The sequence below is a fragment of the Anolis carolinensis genome, chromosome 1, assembly GCF_035594765.1.
Source record: "Anolis carolinensis isolate JA03-04 chromosome 1, rAnoCar3.1.pri, whole genome shotgun sequence".
Taxonomy (NCBI): Eukaryota; Metazoa; Chordata; class Lepidosauria; order Squamata; family Dactyloidae; genus Anolis; species Anolis carolinensis.
Window position 1 is genome coordinate 42,802,202 of NC_085841.1, and position 22,460 is coordinate 42,824,661.

The window sequence follows — 22,460 nt, forward strand, 5'->3', positions numbered from 1 at the left end:
TGTGCTGATAACTGTGTTAGGACAAACTGAAAGCCTGACTGAACAAATTGGAGAAATAATGGAATTTAAGCGAAAGAAAATTGTAACTGTATTTGTTATCACATCTCAGACACAAGAAAAGCATATTTTTCCCTATGCATAAACATAATTTCTAAAATGATGATGGAGGAATGAGTATATTTTTTGTATGACAGTAATATTATCATGTTGTCCAGAGCAGCATTAGAGAGCCAGGTCACCTGGTCTGTAAACCAGGTATGGTGCTGTTCTGTCTTTGAAAAACATCTGCCCTAATCTAAACAAAGCATGTCCCATTAAAATGCCCCCAAATTTTGACATGTGGTAAAGTGATGTCCATGGGCTATGTGACACACACACACATCAGGGTCAAAAAAGACTGGGGGGGGGGTGGTTGTCACGAGTGGCCCATGGACATTCCTGGTACACAGACAGCCAACAAGGCACAGTGTCTTGGTATAATGGCTGGCTGGGCTCTTAAGTCTCAGTAACAAATTTACGTAAAGGATACAGATTAAATAGGAAACAACTTTGTAAACCATTAATCAAACTGCATGGGTCTGGACCCTTCTCCTCAAACAGTAGATGATACACTTTATCTGCATTCAGAGGTACTCCATGAAGCTATGAAAGCCAGCAGTAGTTTGGAAGAGGTCTACTGTGTGGCATGCCCTTTCCTTGTGCATGGGATTTGTCTGCCAGTGTTACTGGTTAATACTGTGTTCATGTGTCCTCAGGTTACAGTTGCTTTGTCTGCAATCCTAAATCAAAGGCATGCTTTTTCAATCTCTTCATGAATAGGACAAAACAATATACTTGAAGGCCTTTTATTTACTTGTCTGTTTTTAAACTCAGACATGTAGAGCCTTTTAAAGTGTTGCCTAGTTCTGAAAGGTTTTATTCAGATAAACAATGTGAATACAACATTGCAAATAGTTATCCTTTCATATGTGGTTTCATATATAGGTCAAATTTCATAACAGGATTGCTGTAATGTTATTATACTCCCTCTGATCTCAAACATAAAGTCTTGTGTTTAACTTTCACCTAATAAGCAAAGTTCATGTACATCCTAAGGTCACATATATGATAAATATACTGAATAATAAATACAAGTATTCTTCAAAATAGCCACTCATTCACATTAGCATCAATCTAAATTCAGATTACTATTTTAACATTTTGGGTATTATTCAAATCTAAAACTCATTTAACAAGAGAAAATAATATCCAGCAATGATATATGTTATGTGGGTCTTTAGATTTACATGCTTTTACCTGTACTAACATCCCCATTTCTCACAATCAATACTACACAGTTGTATTAATACTTTTCATAGAATCATAGAATCATAGAATAGTAGAGTTGGAAGAGACCACATGGGCCATCTAGTCCAACCCCCTGCTAAGAAGCAGGAAATCGCATTCAAAGCACCCCCGACAGATGGCCATCCAGCCTCTGCTTAAAAGCCTCCAAGGAAGGAGCCTCCACCACGGCCCCGGGGAGAGAGTTCCACTGTCGAACAGCTCTCACAGTGAGGAAGTTCTTCCTGATGTTCAGGTGGAATCTCCTTTTAAATATTCTCCATAGCCAAAACTATCATGCTTTAAAACACAGTTTTGGGCATATTGTTAAATTATCTACTTAAACCATTTTAACATATCACATATTAAGATGAAAAATGTTATGGCTTCTTTTACTCCTTAAATGTTTTAACAGTCATAAGTATTTTACTTGTAACAGAACAAATCCCTGGCTTGGTTTTAAAGTCCAAATTACAGAACACTTCCAGGTGTATCAATAGAATTCTATTTCGCCTTTCAAAGGAGTAGATTTATATTTCCTTCACATTTTCCTCAATACATATAAATACATTTAGTTTCATCAGGTGATGGCCTTTTGCCCTAGAAAAGATTATTATTTCTGCTTTCCTTCTTTTAGAAGTTAGAGTCAAATATTCATTTCTGCTTATCAAATTTTCTTTTTCCTTATAACCTTTGTACTGGTGGACTCAATGGTTTATAATGATAGGAGCTTTGATGACAGTTGTCATGTGAAAAAACAGAACATACAATATATTTATTTTGGAAACATTGTCTCTTCCCGTATTATAATTCAAATTAAAAGCAACATTAGTAAGTAAGGACTCTTCAGTATACTATTTTGAATCTTACCCCATCTCAACACCATTAAACTAGTTGCAGTAAAAGCTGTTTCACAAGTCCCTGTATAATTCATTATGACTTCATTAGTCGAGGTGGTGCTTCCACTAGTTATGCTAACTCTTCTATTAGTGGGTGCACAAGAGCCAGGGAAACAACGCCACCCCATTCATTTTTACTACTAGCACAATACTGGATATGGTCCAGAATGTCCAAACTGGGTTTGCCATATAAGAAGTCACAGACTAATGTTTATCTTCAGCAAAGCAGAAATTACATTTAATTCCAATAATTCCAATATTTAAGTTAAAAACATAAGTAAAGATCACCCATTTCTGCATACAAGAAGCAACTCATAAAAAGCAGGTATAATATTACATGTTTTAATACAAGATAAATATTAACCTAAATGTAATAAAATCTCATTTCATAAACAAAATCCTTCTACTCTCTAGAATTTCACTAGATTCAACACTGAGGTGCAGTCTTTAGATATGACCCGCTCATTATTTAGAACACTCTTTATTTTGTCAGGAATTTTACATATGCATCTCCCACCATGGTATTACATCTTTAATCATTGTTTTTCCTTTGCTACAGTCAAAGATTTAATGAGAAGTGACCAGAAATAAGTTTCCCAGCCCTCCTAATTTGGCTGAAATCCATATTATGCATGACAGCACTGAAGATCCCTGGCAGGCACCTGTCAGAAATCAACATACCATGTCTTAAGAGCTGCACTCAGCTATCGAAGATGACACTTTTCGAGTTGTACATGAAAAATGTGATTCAACTAGCCAGACTTTATTGTACTGCCACACACTGTCATGAACATACAATAATTCCACTGCAGTGGAAATTGTTGCTTTATTGCAGGCTAGCATCCACATTCATTTTTGATCTATTGGCTTTCTATTTATCCCAACAAGAGCATCTAATTAAAGGGGATTTTGTTACTAGAACTGTTATACTAATTATGAACCAAGGAGATTAAGAATAAAGAATGAAATGTACTTGATCAAAATGTCATTCTTTCAGAATGTCAGCATGTTATCCCATTAGTAGCTACAATTTCTCTTCAATGTCATGAAATTAAAATATGTAGATTTAGGCTAGAGTAGGCTTTGTATATACAGGGGTTATTCAAAGGTACTTTGAAAATCATGGTGCCATTACCTCTAATTAAGTTATCAGTGTTTAATTAATAAGTCAAGCTATTTTCACAGATTTTTAGCATAAAAATATCATTACATGTTATTTACGAAAAAATGTGATGCAGCAGCTTCTCTTGTCTGTGAATTGTGTAACATAAAAATGGTATGAGCTCCAAGATGAAAGGATACATAGCAAAGTGTCACCCAGTGAATCCATTCTTGGGGCATTTTATATTCTCCAATTTTATTTTGCTAATACAGTATTCCAAAAATCCTTTGACTGTGACATCTAAAGGGCATTGCTGGGAAATAAAATGCAAGTTGAACATACCTTATCTGAATTTCCAAAATCAAAAACTGTCCCCATAGAAGGCTGAGTTAGTGACACCTTTGCTTTTTGATGATTCAGTGTACACAGACTTAATTTCATGCACCACATTACTTACTGTTGGGCTATGTGTATAAGGTTTATATGAAACGTTAAATGGATTTTATTTTTAGACTTGGGTCCCATTTCCAAAATATCTCATTATGTATGTACAAGCAGAGTCTCACTTATCCAACATAAATGGGCTGACAGAATGTTGGATAAGCGAAAATGTTGGATAATAATGAGGGATTAAGGAAAAGCCTATTAAACATCAAATTATTCTATGATTTTAAAAATTAAGCACCAAAGAAATTGACAGAAAAAGCAGTTCAATACACGTTATGTAGGAATTACAGTATGTACGAATTTAGCACCAAAACATCACAATGTATTGAAAACATTGACTACAAAAACACTGACTACTAAAAGGCAAACTATGTTGGATAATACAGAACGTTGGATAAGCGAAGGTTGGATAAGCGAGACTCTACAATATATGCAAATACAAAATGTGACTAAATCTGAGATCTGAAACATGTATAGCCCCAAGTATTTTGAATTAGGGATACTCAACATGTATTCAGGTTAAAAAAAATGCCAGTGCAGTATTTGATGGGTGCCATTTCTTTATCTATGTCCTGGCATAACATCTTGAAGGCACCAGCACATTAGGGCACATGATGGCAATTGTCTGAGATATGTCTCTTTGTGTTTGATTTAACCAATTTTGTTGTTTCTCTTAGTTACTGAAAGAGCATACAGAAAAAAAGATCCAGAATTGTGTACGTTCTGATCTCTGAAACAATATATCCTTCCCATAGTTTGTTTTTGCACCCAGAAGATCTGGAAACCTGTCTTTCCTCTCCAAGTCAAGATTAACATTCTCAAAATGGTGAAGCAATTTTCCTGTCTTTGCCTGGCTTTGTAGAATATGCACAAGTGGTATGTTTTAATTCCAATATGGTTGATATGAACAAATCCTAGGAAAGATGGCTAGAAAACGGCTTCTCCTGCATTTGCTGAAGCCTCAAGGGAACCTATGGTATTGCAGAGCATAACTGAGAACAGACACTAAATCGGCATGCATCCAACAGTTAAGTATTATGTGCCCAAACAACAAGCAAGCTTTATTTACAATATTCCTACATAAAATTGCAGGCCGAGGAGCTGTATGTTCTGTTTACACAGATCTGAATGCCTGCTTAAGACGAGACAAACACAAGATTTTTCCCATGGAAACAAAATCCAAGGTCTGTTTTATATCTATACCAGGAATAAGAACACTGGTTTTCCATAATTAGCTGTATTTTATGCCCACCACAGATCACCATGAACTGTGTGCTTCAGTGTGATGGCCTACAGCTGTCTCTTTGCATTTTCTTTTTCTGCACAAGCAGCCTTTGTGCTGTGCGAGTAAGACTAACCATGGGCACAAATGTCCTATTAACCCATACAGTACTTCTATTTTCTTACAGGGCATTAAAGCCAAAGCAAACTTTGGGACAAAAACATTCCAAGTGACTGTTTTCTACTGCCTTCCTCTGCCCTTATGCTATTCCTTTCTTATTCTGCGTTCTTATTCTAGTGCAGTGCCCCACCATCAAGTCTACACCACCCTCCTTTTTCTCCTTACTATATTCCCAGTTTGTTTAGTATATTTTGGTATTATATCAGAGCAAAAGCATATGAATTTCAGCAGGAACAAAAACATGTACTGCTTTTCTTCCTGTTATTGCTTATACTTTTCTTTGCATCACATCATTCATACTTTCCCTTTCTATAACAATAATTTCAATCATGTACATACTATTCCTTCTTCGTATACAGATATTATAATTTGATTTCTTTTTTCTCTATTCCGTCCTTCCACCCTCCACAAATCACGAACTCGTAAACCTTATTTCTATCAATCACCATAACTATTAATTATCTTCTAAATATTTACATATTGTTTATACTGTATCTACTGTATCTTAATCATAACCCTAAATAGGTTTGTTGTACAGCACTGAATGTTTGCTGATGTCATTGTTCACTGGAGATAGGATGGTATATAAATAAAGTATTATTATTGTTATTATTTTTATCAAAAATCTGTCTTGATCCAAGGAGGCTTAAGTCCAGTTTTGCCTAAAGCAATATAAGCTTTGTTTTTTGAGGTGTTTCTACTTTAGAAATTGTTTTCCCAATTTGTTTCCTTGGTAGCAGGGAGGATTACCAGAGTATTTAGCTATGCCTTCTTACTCATTAGTAATCCGGGAGTGAAAGAGTCTTTGAAATAAAGCGACACTCTTGTAAAATCCATAGTCTCCATCAAAGGCTTAACTGCAATTAGAGATGTATTCCTGCAGTTTACAATCTGTCTGAAGTAGGTGTTAACTTTGTATGTAGAATTCCAGGTGGATAGAGTTCCATTTAAAGGATAGATGTTGAGCACTAGTATAAAGTTTTGCAACACCAAGCTGGTGTCGTGTTCTTTTGTGAGCCGTTCATTTTTCATTTTTGTCTAGAACAATAAATAGCTTCAAGTACTCTCAAACATGCCCTATTTTATGACCCCTCTTACTCTTACATTGCATATTAATTTTTCTGAGACCTATGGACCATATCTTATTTAACCACCTTTATATCAAGAGATAATGCTTTAGCTATTTTTAGTCTTTCAATGTTCATTGGACAAGTTTTCATTTTCATACAGAAATCAGTAAGTGGATGTTTTTGCTCAACATTTGTCCTATTTATCCTAATATATTGTCTATCTTTATTTATTTATTTATTTATTTTTTTTTCAAACTTATATGCCGCCACTCCCCTAGGGCTCGGAGCGGCTTACAAGAACCGGCTAAAATCAACAATTTAAAGAACATCTTAAAAACATCTTTAAAAACATCTTAAAAACACCCTAAAAGCACCTTTTAAAACATCAACAACAGAACTCAAAAGCCTGTCGAAACAGGTGTGTCTTACATGCCCTGCGAAAGGCCAACCACTCCCGCAAGGCACGAACTTCAGGTGGCAAGGTGTTCCAGAGAGATGGCGCCACTACTGAAAAGGCTCTGCGTCTAGTTGCAGTTAGATGCAAAGTCTTAAAACTGGGGACTTCCAGTAGGTCTTGGTCCTCAGAACGGAGGGATCTCTGGGGTTTGTAGGGAGTGAGGCGGTCCCTCAGGTACATTGGCCCTAGACCATGTAAGACCTTGAAGGTAAGCACCATCACTTTGAAAGTGATCCGGTGCTCAATTGGTAACCGGTGCAGCTGCCGTAAGATTGGTGTTATGTGGCATCTTATCGGGACTCCCGCAAGGAGCCGGGCAGCTGCATTTTGCACCAATTTGAGCTTCCGGATCACCGACACAGGAAGGCCAATGTAAAGGGCGTTACAGTAATCCAGTCTTGAGATGACTGTAGCCTGGATCACCGTAGCCAGGTTGTCACTAGACAGATAGGGGGCTAGCCATCTAGCCTGCCGAAGATGAAAAAAGGCAGTTTTGGTAATGGCGGAGACCTGGGCCTCCATCGTCAATGAAGGGTCCAAGAGGACTCCCAGACTCTTTACCAGTTGAGATGGGCGTAGCACTTCGCCATCCAGGGTTGGCAACTGGATATCCCCACTGCCCGGTCGGCCCAGCCATAGGATTTCCGTCTTTGCTGGATTCACCCTCAACCTACTGGAACGCAACCATCCAATAATGGCCTTGAGGCACTGATGAAAACTGTCGGGTACAGACTCCGGTCGGCCCTCCATCTTTAACACAAGCTGAGTGTCGTCAGCATATTGATAACACTCGAGCCCGAAATCTCGGTCCAGCTGAGCAAGTGGTCACATATAGATGTTAAACAACAGAGGGGAGAGAATGGCCCCCTGAGGAACCCCACAATGTAGAGGGGACCTCTCAGAGACCAGGCCTCCCCTCTCCACTCGCTGTCCACGGTTGTGAAGAAAGGAGGCCAGCCAATTTAAAGCTGTCCCCCTAACTCCAGCAACGGCAAGGCGGTGGGTCAGAAGATTGTGATCGACTGTGTCAAATGCTGCTGTGAGATCCAATAACACAAGCAGCACCGACCCGCCCTGGTCAAGCTGGCATCGGAGATGATCTGTGATGGAAACCAATACAGTCTCTGTCCCATGCCCCACACGGAAGCCGGACTGGAAAGGATCCAGTCCGGCTGTGTCATCTAGGAACTGCTGCAGCTGCACCGCTACTGCCCTCTCAATCACCTTGCCCAGAAATGAAAGATTTGAAACTGGGCGGTAGCTGGAGGGAACCAAACGATCTAAATCTGGTTTTTTCAGCAGAGGAGAGACCACCGCCTCTTTTAATCCCTCTGGAAAGACTCCTTGCTCAAGGGAGCTGTTTATTAACTTCAGCAGCGGGTCACGTAATCCCTCCAAGCAGGATTTAACCAACCAAGAGGGACACGGATCGAGGGAGCAAGTGGTCGGTCTAGCTGCAGCTATGAGCCTATCGACAGCCTCTGCGTCCAGTGGGATGAACCGGTCGAGGGTGGGCCCAGCAAGTGGCCACGGAGTCTCAAGTTCTCTCATTGTATCAATTGTGGTGGGGAGGTCCCGGCGTAGTAGTGAGATCTTGTCAGCAAAATAGCTTTGAAAAGCCTCGGCTGAAGGGACCTGATCATCACTTTTTGGGTTGGTAGGAACCGTCGTTAAAGATCTAATTATTTTGAACAATTTTGCCGGGCGTGAGCTGGCGGACGCTATCAAAGAGGCATAGTATACTCGCTTTGCTTCGATGGTAGCATGCTCATAGGACTCCATAAATGCCCTGTAAGCTGATCTCGAAGCTCTGTCATGAAGTTCTCGCCACACGCCCTCTAGCCATCTCTTTTCCCACTTCATCGATCGAAGTTCCTCGGTGAACCAAGGAGACCGATTTCGGCGGGGTTGGAGAGGGCGTCTAGGGGCGATCTCGTCGAGTGCATTGGACAACCTGATGTTCCACGTGTCCACCTGCACATCGATTGAGTCGCTGACAGCCTCCAGATCCTTCAGAGCATTCTGGAACCTACTAGGTTCCATAAGTCTTCTTGGGCGAGCCCAAATCGGCTCGGCGCCCTTGCCAAGTGGCTAGGCATGCTCCAGCCTGACTCTCAGGGCACAGTGATCCGACCATGGAACCTCTAAAATAGAGGCTTGGGTCACTTGAATTCCTACGCTGAAGATCAAGTCTAGCATGTGTCCTGCCTGATGCATGGGCCCAGTACTGCAGAGCAAGAGTCCTAGTGTCTCCATGGTAGACACTAGGCCCATAGCCGCTGCTGAGCAAGAGTCCGTATCAGCATGGACATTGAAGTCCCCCAGGACAACAAGTCTGGGGAACCTCAAGGACCACTCCGACACAGTCTCGAGCAGCTGGGATAGGCTGTCTGCTGGTGCACTAGGTGCATGGTACACCAGCAGAAAGGCCATGCTCTCAGGGGAATCCCACACCAGGACAACACATTCAGTGCCAGAGATGTCCACAACAGGAACTGCCCTAAGAGAAAAGCTTTCTCGGGAGAGCATAGCCACCCCAACCCCCACCTCCCAGTCCGCATCTGGTGGATGATTACATAACCTGGAGATCTTGATACAACTTATCCCAGATATTTTTGGTCAATATTCCGACCGTCTGTTTTTCCACATCTTCAACTCTGCCCCATATACACTGACCATTTAGGTCAGTGTGTGGATGGGTCAGCCTGTGGGGGGCCACAAAATACTTGTGGGTTGATCCAGAAGTATCCCAGGTTAATATAATTCAAGAGAAAATCTGAATAGTGGTGCAGGATTCTGATTCTCTCCTGAGTTATGCCAGTCCGGATGCCTGCAGCCGATTCTTATGTGTAAATGGCTGCTGGTTCTTGATAGCTATCAATGCTTCCTGGGCTCAGCCGGCCCGGGAATGTGAGATGACTGTCCCCTCCTGCTCCTTTCTCTTGTGTCGCAGCTGGATACAGAAGCAACAGGGCAACCTACCTTATGCTGGAGGCTTCTTCATTCTCCTTCTGTGTCTTGCAGAGTACAGAACGAGGGAAAGATGGGCTTTTAGTGGATAATAACACCCTTTAAGAATATTTTAGTGCACATTCTTTGATCTGGGGAAATATTCATTTTAGGCTAGCATCATCTGTGGTTAAATGAATATTAACCTTCTTCACTGCATTTATAATTAACATTTTTCTAATGCAGAGAAACTTGAAGCAGACCTGCTGTCTGAGAACTTGTTACTTGCTACCAGACAGCAGGGTAATTTTTCACTTCAAAATAAAGCTATATGAAAAAAAACAATCAAACTGGTTATGGTAAACCAGGGATCTACAGGAACTCCAACATGAAAAGGAAAAAGAGTTTATTTTGTATTTTTATGGCAGACATGGTGGAATAAACTACAGATGACCAAGTTTGATACTAGTGAGATAATAGCTGAACTAGGTCCCCCCCCCAAAAAAAAATCTTATGGTGAGAACTTGCAATGACCTCTGATTACTGTAGTCTCCTATCTATGTTTTCCAATATTATATGGCAGAGAGGAGGCACAGAAATAAGATCGCTTTATAACCTTTTCTCTTGATCTATTGAGTAACATATATACTTAAAGCATTCCATACAAGTACCCTAAAAAGACAAAATAACAAGAACATATTTATTTATTTATTTGCGACATTTATATACCGCCCTTCTCACCCCGAAGGGGACTCAGGGCGGTTTACAAGTATATATACATACAATATATTATATTAGGGTATATATTAGGGTAACATACCCAACAAGAAAAAAAAAAGAAGAAAAGAAAAAAAAGCAAGCATGTCTGAATCCGTAGCAACTCCCATTAAGAATCAATCCTTTAAAAACTCCCACTACAGTATATTGTTTACCATGTCAAAAAATACCTGGCATTCATTTTTCCTTCTAAAGTACAACTCTCAACTATGTTAGATGTTTGGTTTACTAAGTTATTTTTAATCAGTGTACTAGTACAGAAAATATAATCATAGCAAATAAATTCTAATTCAAAATACTATTTCAATTTATAGGCAATAAGCAATGCAGAATAATCAGGCAAGTTCATCCAGAAACTGGTCACTTCTAATAATGAAGCATATGCAGGGTCGTGTCTCCTTTTGTCTATTACTGAAGATACATTGTATATATGTACTATGTGTATTCTAATGTTTACACTAAACTGCGCAATGGGCTCATGGCTATCACTTCATAGTGACAGACTTTATTTGTATCAGCAAAAATGCTTCTTTTGTCATTGTTCAAGGCTGTTTCCAGGTTCTTATATACTCAAAATAAAACAAAAGATTAAGTGAGAATGATCTAGTATGATATTTCTGAACATTCTGTTAAAACAAGAAGGCCCTTTAAATATTTTTTTGTTGCCATGGACCCCCAAGACTTAAGTCAAAATTTAAAACCCTAAAGTGCATCTAATATTTATTTCAAGGTTTCTCATGAGGGGCTTGACATTTGTAAAGAAGGGAGAAATAAGTAAATGCATGCACTTCTGCTGTATTACTTTAACTGGTATAATTTCATAAACATTTAAATTATTATTAATAATAATAATGATAACAACAATGTAAACAACAACAATTTCTTTGAAGACTGTCATGGCTGCATGACAGGAGCCAAGACAAAAGCTGGTTGGCTGGATGTGCCTGCATGCAAGGCAGTTAATGAAACATAAGCTTTCTTCCCTGCTGCCACCATCTAACACCTTTCTAGCTTTAACTGTTCAGCCCTTTTGTAACTCAACCAGTAGTGACCCTCCATATACAACAGTGGTATCACTGGGGTTGGTGTCACCCCAGTAATTGTAAGCAAACCAGCTGAGGCGTGCATGTTTCTAGATGCCAACTGTGATTTGAAAGGAAAATAAAATGTTCCTAGACTTATAAACATTGTATTAGACTGACACACAATTTCCCAAGTGATATATGCTGGCCATTTTCTATGATCCAGTACTGGAATTGTTTTTTTGGATCACATTTCCAGAGTCTTTTTTGTGTCTTCTTTTTCTGCCTTCTAAAGCACCATTTCCTGAATTTAGATAACTTTCATTTCATTGTTGCTCCCTAAATGCAATGGAAACTTGGTCACTTGCCCTGGGAACTGGGTTTTAATTTGTGTATGCAGATACAATTTGTATCTGTTTGTGATGACTGCAAACCCATTCCCTGTAGCTTGCAGCAAAGGGTGTATCTTGCTGAAGGGGTAAGTTGATTAACATACCATGGTTTAAGCATGAACTTCATTCTCCATAACTTCCTACAAAATTTGGACAGGTATGTAGCCAGAAGAAAACAGCATGCAACTACACATACAATATATTGCAAAACGACTTCAGAGAAAGAAATAAAACTTACTTTGCTCTTTTGGCCATCTCGTTGCCATCCCACCGTGGACTATAAGGATAGTTTTTCTGAGCTTGTGAATACAGCTCTCCACTGTTAGTGAAGTGATAGACAGATTGAAATGTTAAAGTTGGCTGGTCCCGAGGAAAGTATAGTGGGAGGTCAACTACAAAAGGAAAAAAGATGACACGTTAGAGATTTCTTGCCTTCATTTTCTAGAAAGAAGTTACATGTCAACTCACCTATTAAGAAATGCAGTCAAATCAAACAGATGCTTAGGGAATTTTTTTTTTCTAGTCAAAAGAGGGTTAATATAGAGTTGTATTCTGAAGCATTGTTTTATTATCTTCTGTCAAAATGTGATAACATGGGTTAAACTGAAAGAATCTTTTGACTGAACAATTATTCTAAAATGAAACATTTTCAGCACTTTTAACACTTATGCAGAGCATATACATCAGTTTTAGCATCTCATAGAGATTGGAGATAGGAGACCTGAAAACAGAATGGAAATCCATCTTATAGGTGTATGTTGCTGGGGGCTAACTGGCTGAGCAATATCCTGCAGTGGCATTCTCCGGGGGTCATACTGCCTTATGCTTCAAGTCCAACACTACTGATTAATGTATTCTTTGTTCTGATTTCCCATTTCCAGAAATATTCAATTCTGTGCTATGCTAAAGTTTTGCCTTTGCCATTATGGAAAAGGCAATCTAAGCCATTCAGCTGTGCTAACACAATAGTATGGATTAGTTTGGGAATAATGCACAAAATTATATGCAGTGCTTATAAAATGTATCAAACAAAACTAAGTTTACATTATTTAACTAGAACAGCCCAGACAACACCATTCTAACTGTTCTAGAAACTATGGAGACAAATTTTTGTTGTTTGAACTGTCTCTCTCCCACCCCCAATCCCTAATCCAAATAACAGCAAGTCTATTCAACAGCTGATCTGGATATAAACTTATTCTTTTATTGCCTACTGACATAATTAAATAAAACCAATGACACAAAGGAATGGTGCGAATAATAATAATAATAATAATAATAATAATAATAATAATAATAACAACAACAACAACAACAACAACTTTATTTTTATACCCCACCTCCATTTTCCCAAAGGGACTCGGGGTGGCTTACATGGGGCCAGGCCCAAATGGTTACAGACATAGTGATAAAAATACATCAAAATAAAACAGATCAATTAACATAATAAAATCACATTAAGATAAAACCTGGTTTAAAAAAACCCAGAGGAGATTCATAAAAAAGACCTGGGCCGAGGAAAGTGCATACAGTGAGGAATATAAACTAGAGAAGAAGTAGGTAACCCGGGACTGTTATTATTGGTAAGGGACTTGGGATGGGGAGAACATAGGAATTATTTCCAGCTGAAGGGGTAGAATAAAGTGCAACAGAGATGTTATTGAGCACCAGGACAAACCCTAACATGACGACGAGGGTCATTCACCAAAGGCCTGTTGGAAGAGCCAAGTTTTTAGGCTCTTCCTAAAAGTTAGGAGATAAATAAATAGGAGGTTGATTTATTGTTGATTTATTGTTGTAAATTTGTGTTTTTGTTTTGATTTTATATTGTGATGTTGGGCAAGGCCCCATGTGAGCCGCCCCGAGTCCCTTCGGGGAGATGGGGCGGGGTACAAGAATAAATTATTATTATTATTATTATTATTATTATTATTATTATTATTATTATTATTATTATTATTATTATTATAGGGGCTTGCCTGATCTCCCTAGGGAGAGAGTTCCAGAGCCGGGGGGCTACCAAGGAGAAGGCCCTCTCCCTCGTCCCCACCAACCAGGATTGTGAAGGTGGTGGGAGCGAGAGGAGGGTCTCCCCTGATGATCGGGGAGGAGGGCCTCCCCCGACTACTATCTTTTTTGCACATCCCTTGAATATTAAAAAAACCTTGAATTTTTATCCCTACTGATTGTCACAACACATATTTTATGTCATTTCCAGCAACAGTAACAAATCACAAAGAATCCAATGACTGTTGTGTGTAAACAACATTTGGACAAATATTTTCTGAAAGTAACCATATAAGTGTATATAAAGGTCCCAAAAGCAAAACTTTACCAAAATAAAGAAAATGTGAATATAAAATGTTCTTTTTACAATGAAAAGCTAGCAAAGTGTACATTTTGTAGGATTTGGTACATACAACACAGAATCAGTTTGTATTAATTAGTAAAAATGTATTATCTCAACTCTTCTTTAGCTCCTGACATAAGGAGTCTATTGGAGCAGAGTTTGAATCTTTTTTTAAAATAATTTTTATTCAAGACACACATATAAAGTATTTCCATATATATATGATAAAAAGGGAAGGACAATATATGACAATATAAAGAAAAAGCAAGAACGAAAAAGGGTAAAAGCTAAAAGGAAGAGTCTGAATCTTATAGTTGTCTGTTGCATCCACAATCCCTGGATTTATTAATTTATGCTTTTAATTTTGCAAACATGTCTTATTTTGACTGCCACTTGTTCCCAAAGGCATGTCAATGTCTGTCCTGAACAACTGAACGAATTGAAGCAACTTTGTTACACATATCCCCTGCTCCATCTGAATGATTCTGTAATGACTTCACTCCCAAACAGTGAAAGTGTGGATTCAACACAGAATGGACTTAGCCATATTGCTATCTGAGAGGTGATTCCCTAACACATGGTCTCTGAGGCTACTCTGAGACTAATTATCACTGAACAAATTTCTTGAAGAAATGGATCATAATGCTCATAGCTGCTTGGAACATAGTTTTTAAAAACTGAGAATGAGCAAGGCAGAGGACAGCATAGAATGGGTGCCCAATATCTTCTTGTGTTTGAGTGTATAGAAGTGTTGTGAATTAAAAACAACTGATTGCTTGTTTGGGATTGGGTGGCTGGTGAATTTGCATACAATTTATTATACTGAATAAGTAGTACAGGAACTATCATTAATAAAGTGTGCTCTGTTGATTGATCACTGATTATCTACTCAAGCAGATAGAATTTAACTACTTTGCCAGCCCTCTGAACAATTGTTACATGAATGACATATCGGTGACGTGTTGTGAAGCCAGAGGTTATCTGCATTATTCCAATTATCTAAGAATCAAAAGGTCCATTCTAATATATGGGCTTAATATAAACCACTACAAGTGGGCAGCAATTTTGAGATGAGCATCTTACTGTTTGTGCTTTGCAGTTCAACTCTATTTCCTTTATGTGCCTTGTTGATTTTTAAATTACTTCCTCTCAACTATCAGGTTTTTAAAAAACTAAATGGCTAGTTTAAAGCTGTGAAGGGGGATAATAAGACTTCAGTGCAAAAAGTTAACAATATCTGCCGTATTAGTTCCATTTGTCTTTTTTTTTACTGGAGAATTCTCGGTTTCCATTATCTTGATTTTTAAAATATCTGACTTACAGAAATAGTCAGTAATAGCACTTTTTCTTATTAAGTAAGTCAAAAGCTTTGTTTTATGAGCATGAATATAGCACTGAAGTCATGTTTAAAAGCACAATAGAGACAAGATTGTCAATTCAGAGAAGCTTTCATTTGCTGTGATTAGCTTTTCAGCAATTGCAGATTTTTTTCCCCCAACACAGGGACGGTTTCAAAGAAAAAAAGAAGGAAAGAAAAGGGATTATTTTTGTTATCTAAAAAATCACAGAGATGTTATAAGCTATAGCCAATTACTAGGTAAATGTACACAACTAAGTTACCATGCCTGATCTCTTCCCCTGCTCTGTGTTTCCTTAGTTCTTTGCCTACATCTTCAAAACAATTCTCCCAGACCTAACTGAATATTACCCTGCTGCAGCTCAAGGTAACGTCCAGACTTTTTTTTAGACAATGTCATTCCCTCACATTCATGAAAACGTATTTTTGCAGACTTGATATGTACCCTACATTTATTCCAGAGGCATAAATAGTTATTTATTAAATATGTTTGTATAGTATGTATTTCTTTAAAGGAATGAGGGCAGCATACTTGGCTTCCTTTCCGCCCCTTTTGTTGTTACTGTAGGGGCTTGTGGTCATACAATACTTCATAGATAAGAAGTATTTTGGAATTACATCTTCCTAATTCTAGTCAGTCACTACAACACATTACATCTACTATAAAACACTTTATATCTGCTAACACAATAACTATACATGGCTCTTTACTCAGTAACGTGATGAGGTAAAGTCAGGTGTCTTGTTTCCAAAAGCTTAGTCTATATCAGTGGTTCTCAACCTGTGGGATGTTTTGGCCTCCAACTTTCAGAAATCCTAACAGCTGGTAAACTGGCTGGGATTTCTGGGAGTTGTAGGCCCAAACACCTGGGGACCCATAAGTTGAGAAACACTGGTCTAAATGTTTGTGAGTGAAGGAATGCAAGCTTATGTGGGCACAGAATCACAGAATCCAGTCCAATCCAATTCTGCAGGAAAATACAAACAAAGCACTCCTGACAGAGGTCATCCAAGCCTTTGTTTAAAAACCTCCAGAGGAGATTCTACCATTCTATAAGGCAGAGTATTCCACTGGCAAACAGCTCTTACTATTAGGAAGTTCTTCCTAATGTTTAGGTGGAATCTCTTTTCCTGAAATTTGAATCCACTGCTCTGTGGTCTAATCTCTAGAACAGCAACCTTGCCCCTTCCTCAATATGATATCCTTTACATGGCTATCATGTCCCCTCTCAACCTTCTCTTCTCCAAGCTATTAGGGGACTACACTTTGAATGTGCACTTAAGTTTGCTCCCCTTTCCTCAGATATTTGGAAAAAAGTGCTCCACCATAGCCTTGTACTTGAGGACACATGATGCCACACCAAGGGACATCATAGAAGATGTCTACTATATAGAAGAGGAAAGATTATTTGATATGTATATGTTTTTATAGTTTTATAATATTGTTTAACTGTTATTGGTATTGTCTGAATCTGACATTGAATTATTGCCATAGTTTATAAGCCACCTTGAATCCTCCTTCGAGGGCGAGAAGGGTGGGGTAGACGTACAGTAAACAAATAAATAAATACTCTATCATTTCCTCTGGATATTATTTCTGAACATGGAAAGGGTTACATGCAATTTCAGGTCCTATTACTGTGGTCACACACCCAATTTCGTCCTTGTAACCAGTGTTATAGAAGTTTTAAAAATACAGAGGGTCAGGAATATGTAGGTATTTACATCTTCTGAAGATATACACATTAAAATCTAAGGATATTTAGTATTCTTAATCTGGGTTCCTTTAGTTTGTTTTCTACTAGGAGAGAAAGGAAACATAAAACTGGGCACAGCTGCAGTTGCATTGACATATGCTTTGTTTCAACTGTAAGGTGTTTAGTGAAATACACCAAATGAAGGTGTGTTTGTACTTGAAGGAAATGAAAGGCAGCAGAGCTATGCAGGAGTTTTAAGAAAAAGTTCAAGGAAAAAGCAGAATTGGTAGAGTTATTTTAGCAAAGAGGACATTTAGACAGGAGAGGTAGCAAAGCTGGAAGAGTCAAAGGAGATAAGGACAGAATGGTGGGATGGGGCAAAGTGTTGTAAGTGGTAAAACCAGGGAGTCTGCAACTGATTTCTCAGGGTAGAAAGTCAATGCAGAGATTTCACTTGACCTAAATGATTTTAATAGAAATCATGAAGATGACAGCACAGCTCTCCAATGGAAGGCCGAAAAGGAGGTTGCAGCAGGCAAGACAGGAATAAACCAGAAATATGAACCTGAATTTTAGGTGAATTGATAAAAAGGAGGATGTTTGAAGTACAGAAAAATACAGTCTAACACTGAACCAAGGGAGGGAGGGAGGGAGGGAGGGAGGGAGGGAGGGAGGGAGGGAGGGAGGGAGAATGAAGGAAACACAAAGTTCCTATATAGAATTTAATATCACTGGCGGCTGTATATAAAATAAAGAATAGTTCTGATTATGCTACAAAATGCGGACATCATAATATATATATTTTGAGCAGGTCCACAAATTAGCCCTATGTAGGAATCTGACTTCTGAACTCTGAAATACCATGTGTAAGATTAAAACACTGACGTAGTATTCATGCCCAATGCTGCAAATACTATTTCCAAACAGAGTTGACTCATAGGTACTTTTTGCTCTGTCTGCAGACAATGGATGCATGACTCATGTCTGTAAATTCCTGGAAGTGCCAACAGACCCCTTGCTTAGTCATCTTTTCAAAGGATGCTGAGTTCATGAGCTCTGTAAGTCATAATATGGATTCTAGCTCAATACTGGCTTTCTAAAAAAACATATCCTGATCAGTATACATAGTCTAAAAATAACTTGATATGCATCAGTCATTTCATCTACCAGGTTTACCTATGTTATGTGGTAAAGTAGTAATGTCGGATCTAGAAAAAACAGTTTTACTGCCATGTTAAAAATAAAAAGGAAAAAATATCAATGAATGATATGAGATTCCTTTATTCCAAGACTAAAAACATTTCTGGGGAATATTTCCTGTAGATCTGTTATGAGTTACATAAGTCTCAATAGTTCATTTTAGGAAGCAAAACTGAAGAGGAACAAAAGTAACCTTCCAAAACTATGGCCATGGCATTGCTAGAATAATAGGTGTTGATCTATAAATCATTGTCATTTTGATATATCCTTCTTAAGAAGAAATCAATTGAAAATTATCAGTTAAAATAGAAAAACTTTTCCTCTGATGCAATAACATAGTGACAAGGGAACATAAGTTCTTCGCTTTCTACATGGAGGGGTCTGCACTAAACAGGTTCAGTGTGTAAATAATTAAATCATTCTAATGCACTGAAAAAATTAACAATAATAACGAATTTAACTGTATATTGGGCCTTGAAAATGCACATACTTTGAAGAGCACAAATTAACATCCTAAAAATAACTTCATACACCTTAGACATGCCCAACAAGTTTTATTTAAGCTGTGAAATTTAATCAACAAAGCCTGGTCTGGAATATGTACTTTTTTGGCAAACTAAACACTGATTGGAAAAAAATGATTTATATCCCCATACCAAAAAAGGGAAACGCTAAAGATTGCTCACACTTTCGTACAGTGGCACTTATTTCACATGCCAGTAAGGTAATGCTCAAGATTCTGCAAGGCAGACTCCAGCAATAAATGGAGCTAGAGTTGCCAGATGTACAAGCTGGGTTTAGAAAAGGCAGAGGAACGAGAGACCAAATTGCCAATATCCGTTGGATAATGGAGGAAGCTAGGGAGCTTTGGAAAAACATCCATTTCTGCTTTATTGGCTATTCTAAAGCTTTCAACTGTGTGGATCATAACAAACTGTAGCAAGTTCTTGGTGGTATGGGGATACCAAGTCACCTTGTCTGTCTTCTGAGAAATCTGTATAAAGACCAAGTAGCCACAGTAAGAACAGACCACAGAACAACAGACTGGTTCAAGATTGGGAAAGGACTATGACAGGGCTGTATATTTTCACCCTACCTATTCAACTTGTATGCAGAACACATCATGCAACGTGCACGGCTTGACAAATCTAAGGCTCGAGTTAAAATTGCTGGAAGAAACATTAACAACCTTAGATATGCAGATGATACCACTCTGATGGCTGAAAGTGAGGAGGAGCTGAGGAGCCTTATCAGCAAGCTGAAAGAAGAAAGTGCAAAAGCTTGGTTGCATTTAAACATTAAAAAAAACCCTAAGATTATGGCAACCAGACTGATTGATAACTGGCAAATAGAGGGAGAAAACGTGGAGGCAGTGACAGACTTCATATTCCTAGGCGCGAAGATCACTGCAGATGCAGACTGCAGCCAGGAAATCAGAAGGTATTAACTTCTTGGGAGGAGAGCAATGGCCAACCTCGATAAAATAGTGAAGAGCAGAGTACACTGGCAACGAAGGTCTGCATAGTTAAAGAAATGGTATTCCCCATAGTAACCTATGGATGCGAGAGCGGGACCATAAGAAAGGTTGAGTGAAGGAAGACAGATACTTTTGAACTGTGGTGTTGGAGGAAAATTCTGAGAGTGCCTTGGACCGCAAGAAGATCCAATCAGTTCATACTCCAGGAAATAATGTCCAGCTGCTCACTGGAGGGAAGGATATTAGAGGCAAAGATGAAGTACTTTGGCCACATAATGAGAAGGCAGGAAAGCTTGGAAAATATCATGATGCTGGGGAAAATGGAAGGCGCAGGCAGGGGTGCAGGCTGCTCACCAGCCTGAGCCCGGGCTATGGCGCAGGCTGGTGAGCAGCCAGATGCAGCCAGCTGCAACAAATCACTCTGACCAAGAGGTCATGAGTTTGAGGCCAGCTCGGAGCCTGCGTTTGTCTCTGTCTTTGTTCTATGTTAAGGCATTGAATGTTTGCCTTATATGTGTAATGTGATCTGCCCTGAGTCCCCTTCGGGGTGAGAAGGGCGGAATATAAATACTGTAAATAAATGTAAATAAATAAAAAGGAAGAGAGGCCGACCAAGGGCAAGATGGATGGATGGTATCCTTGAAGTGACTGGCTTGACCTTGAAGGAACTGGGGGCGGTGACGGCCGACAGGAAGCTCTGGCATGGCTGGTCCATGAGGTCACGAAGAGTCGGAAGCGACTGAACAAATAAACAACAAACACTGAAAAGAAAAGTCATGGCCATGTAAATGTAACCTCAGGACTAATTTTGGTCATCTACGTCCCATGCTCCTATTACGGGGCTACTAACTTCAGACTCCTTTAGCTTTTTGACACACAAAATTGATTCAGCATGGCCTGCTTTCCCCCATTCATCCCTGGCAAAGTTACCCTGCTTAAGGAGAAAACAAAACAAAATTGTTTCTAATCTTGACATTGAGAAGCTTGAATTTCTCTTTAAGATTGGCACTACTGAATTTAGGGTTAAAAAGTAATGTGTGGAGAGATAGGACTTTGCTCTCAATACTTGAAAGTAAACAACAAAAAAGTAACATTGTTAGGGTGCATCTACAATGTAGAATTAATGCAGCTTGACAGCACTTCAATTGCCATGATTCAATGCTATGGAATCCTGGGATTTGTAGCTCAATGAGGCACTAGCACTCTTTGAAAGAGAAGGCGAAAGATGTTGTAAAACTACAACTTCCATGATTCCATAGCAGTTAGCCATGGCAGATATAGTGGTGTAAAATTACATTAATTCTTCAGCGTAGATGAACCCATAGTTCTTTAATAAAACTGAAATGTGTGCATTACATCCGATTACGTTGTGATGCCTCATGGGCCTTGTAGTCCTGCTCCTAGTGCCTTCGTGGCAGATGAAGACGAAAACATGGGGTTTTCGCCGGTTCAACAAGAGCCGGAGTCCTTTCACCTGCCGGATGTTGATGTTTGTCCCCAAGAATTCAGTAAAACAGACCTTGGGCATTCCTCGCCTCCGTTTCCCAGAAGGGAATCTTACTCTAGAGAAAGAGGAGTCAGAGAACAAAATCGCAGGAGTTTACGGATTGCTGCCAAACAATAGGTTGATTAGGCCTGCTTCCCTTGGGAAATTCTAAGGAGTCTTGCATCTGGATAGAGTTGGGTTTCGCTTCTCGTTCTCTAGGGAAAGAGATTGTTGGCAGGAAAACGAGACCCCAATATAGGTGCTTGACGCGGGAGAATCTTTGCGGAGTCAACAGAGCAGCTTCAGGAGTAAGATCGTGTGTGGACTTCGTAACCCCAGTTCCTTGTTTCCCGGATTAAATAATCAAGACTTTCCTCGCTTGCTTTTAACCACGGACCTTGTTCCAAGAATCATTGTTTGCCTTGTATCCAGCCTAGTTTCCAGCCTTGTTGTCAAGCTACCTAGGACCCCAGAGACTCAGACATTTCCCCACACTATTGCTTGGCAATAGTGTGTGTTTCGGTATTGGACAAAGAACTTTGAACTCTAATATCATTTATTGGACAATACATTTTTGGACTATATTTGACCTCATTTGAAAGGTCTGCTTCTGAACTATATTCTTCACTTGTTTTTATTGCTTTTATATATTTCCTTAATAAAGATATTAGATAGAGATTGGCCTCCGTGTATGGTTCTTGGTGCTCTGCTGCCAGGGGTCTGACATACGTTTTCTTCATGTGAGCTCAGTTGCCTGTTATGCTAGTGTTTTAAACAAACATTACTTTTTAATTTGTTACAAGGCCAAACTACCTTAGGGAACAGTGGGCAGTAGTTCGAGGTCAAGCACTGAATCCTCAGGTTGTGGTGGAAACACAAGGTCAACCCCGTGTCTTCTGACCCCAATATTTACTTTTCCTGTGCTCTGGGAAGATGTTGAATTTGAATTCAATCTTCAGTTCTGCATGTGTTGGTTTAGGACTTTAAGGCTCAAAATGTTGCTGTCTCAGGAAATATACTTGTCTCTCTTTCTGCATATTTTTAGGAACTATG

At 39.0% G+C, this 22,460-nt stretch overlaps 1 protein-coding gene across 3 annotated transcripts in view; it reads right to left on the reverse strand.

The window, feature by feature from the left end:
- The window catches only part of babam2 (BRISC and BRCA1 A complex member 2), a 181,907-nt gene that overhangs the window by 14,919 nt on the left and 144,528 nt on the right, over positions 1 to 22,460 (reverse strand). For all 3 annotated transcript variants that reach the window (XM_062973353.1, XM_003217369.3, XM_008104698.3), the window contains one exon: positions 12,079 to 12,232. In XM_062973353.1, the coding sequence (XP_062829423.1) occupies positions 12,079 to 12,232 (154 nt within the window). The remainder of the gene's footprint in view (positions 1 to 12,078; positions 12,233 to 22,460) is intronic.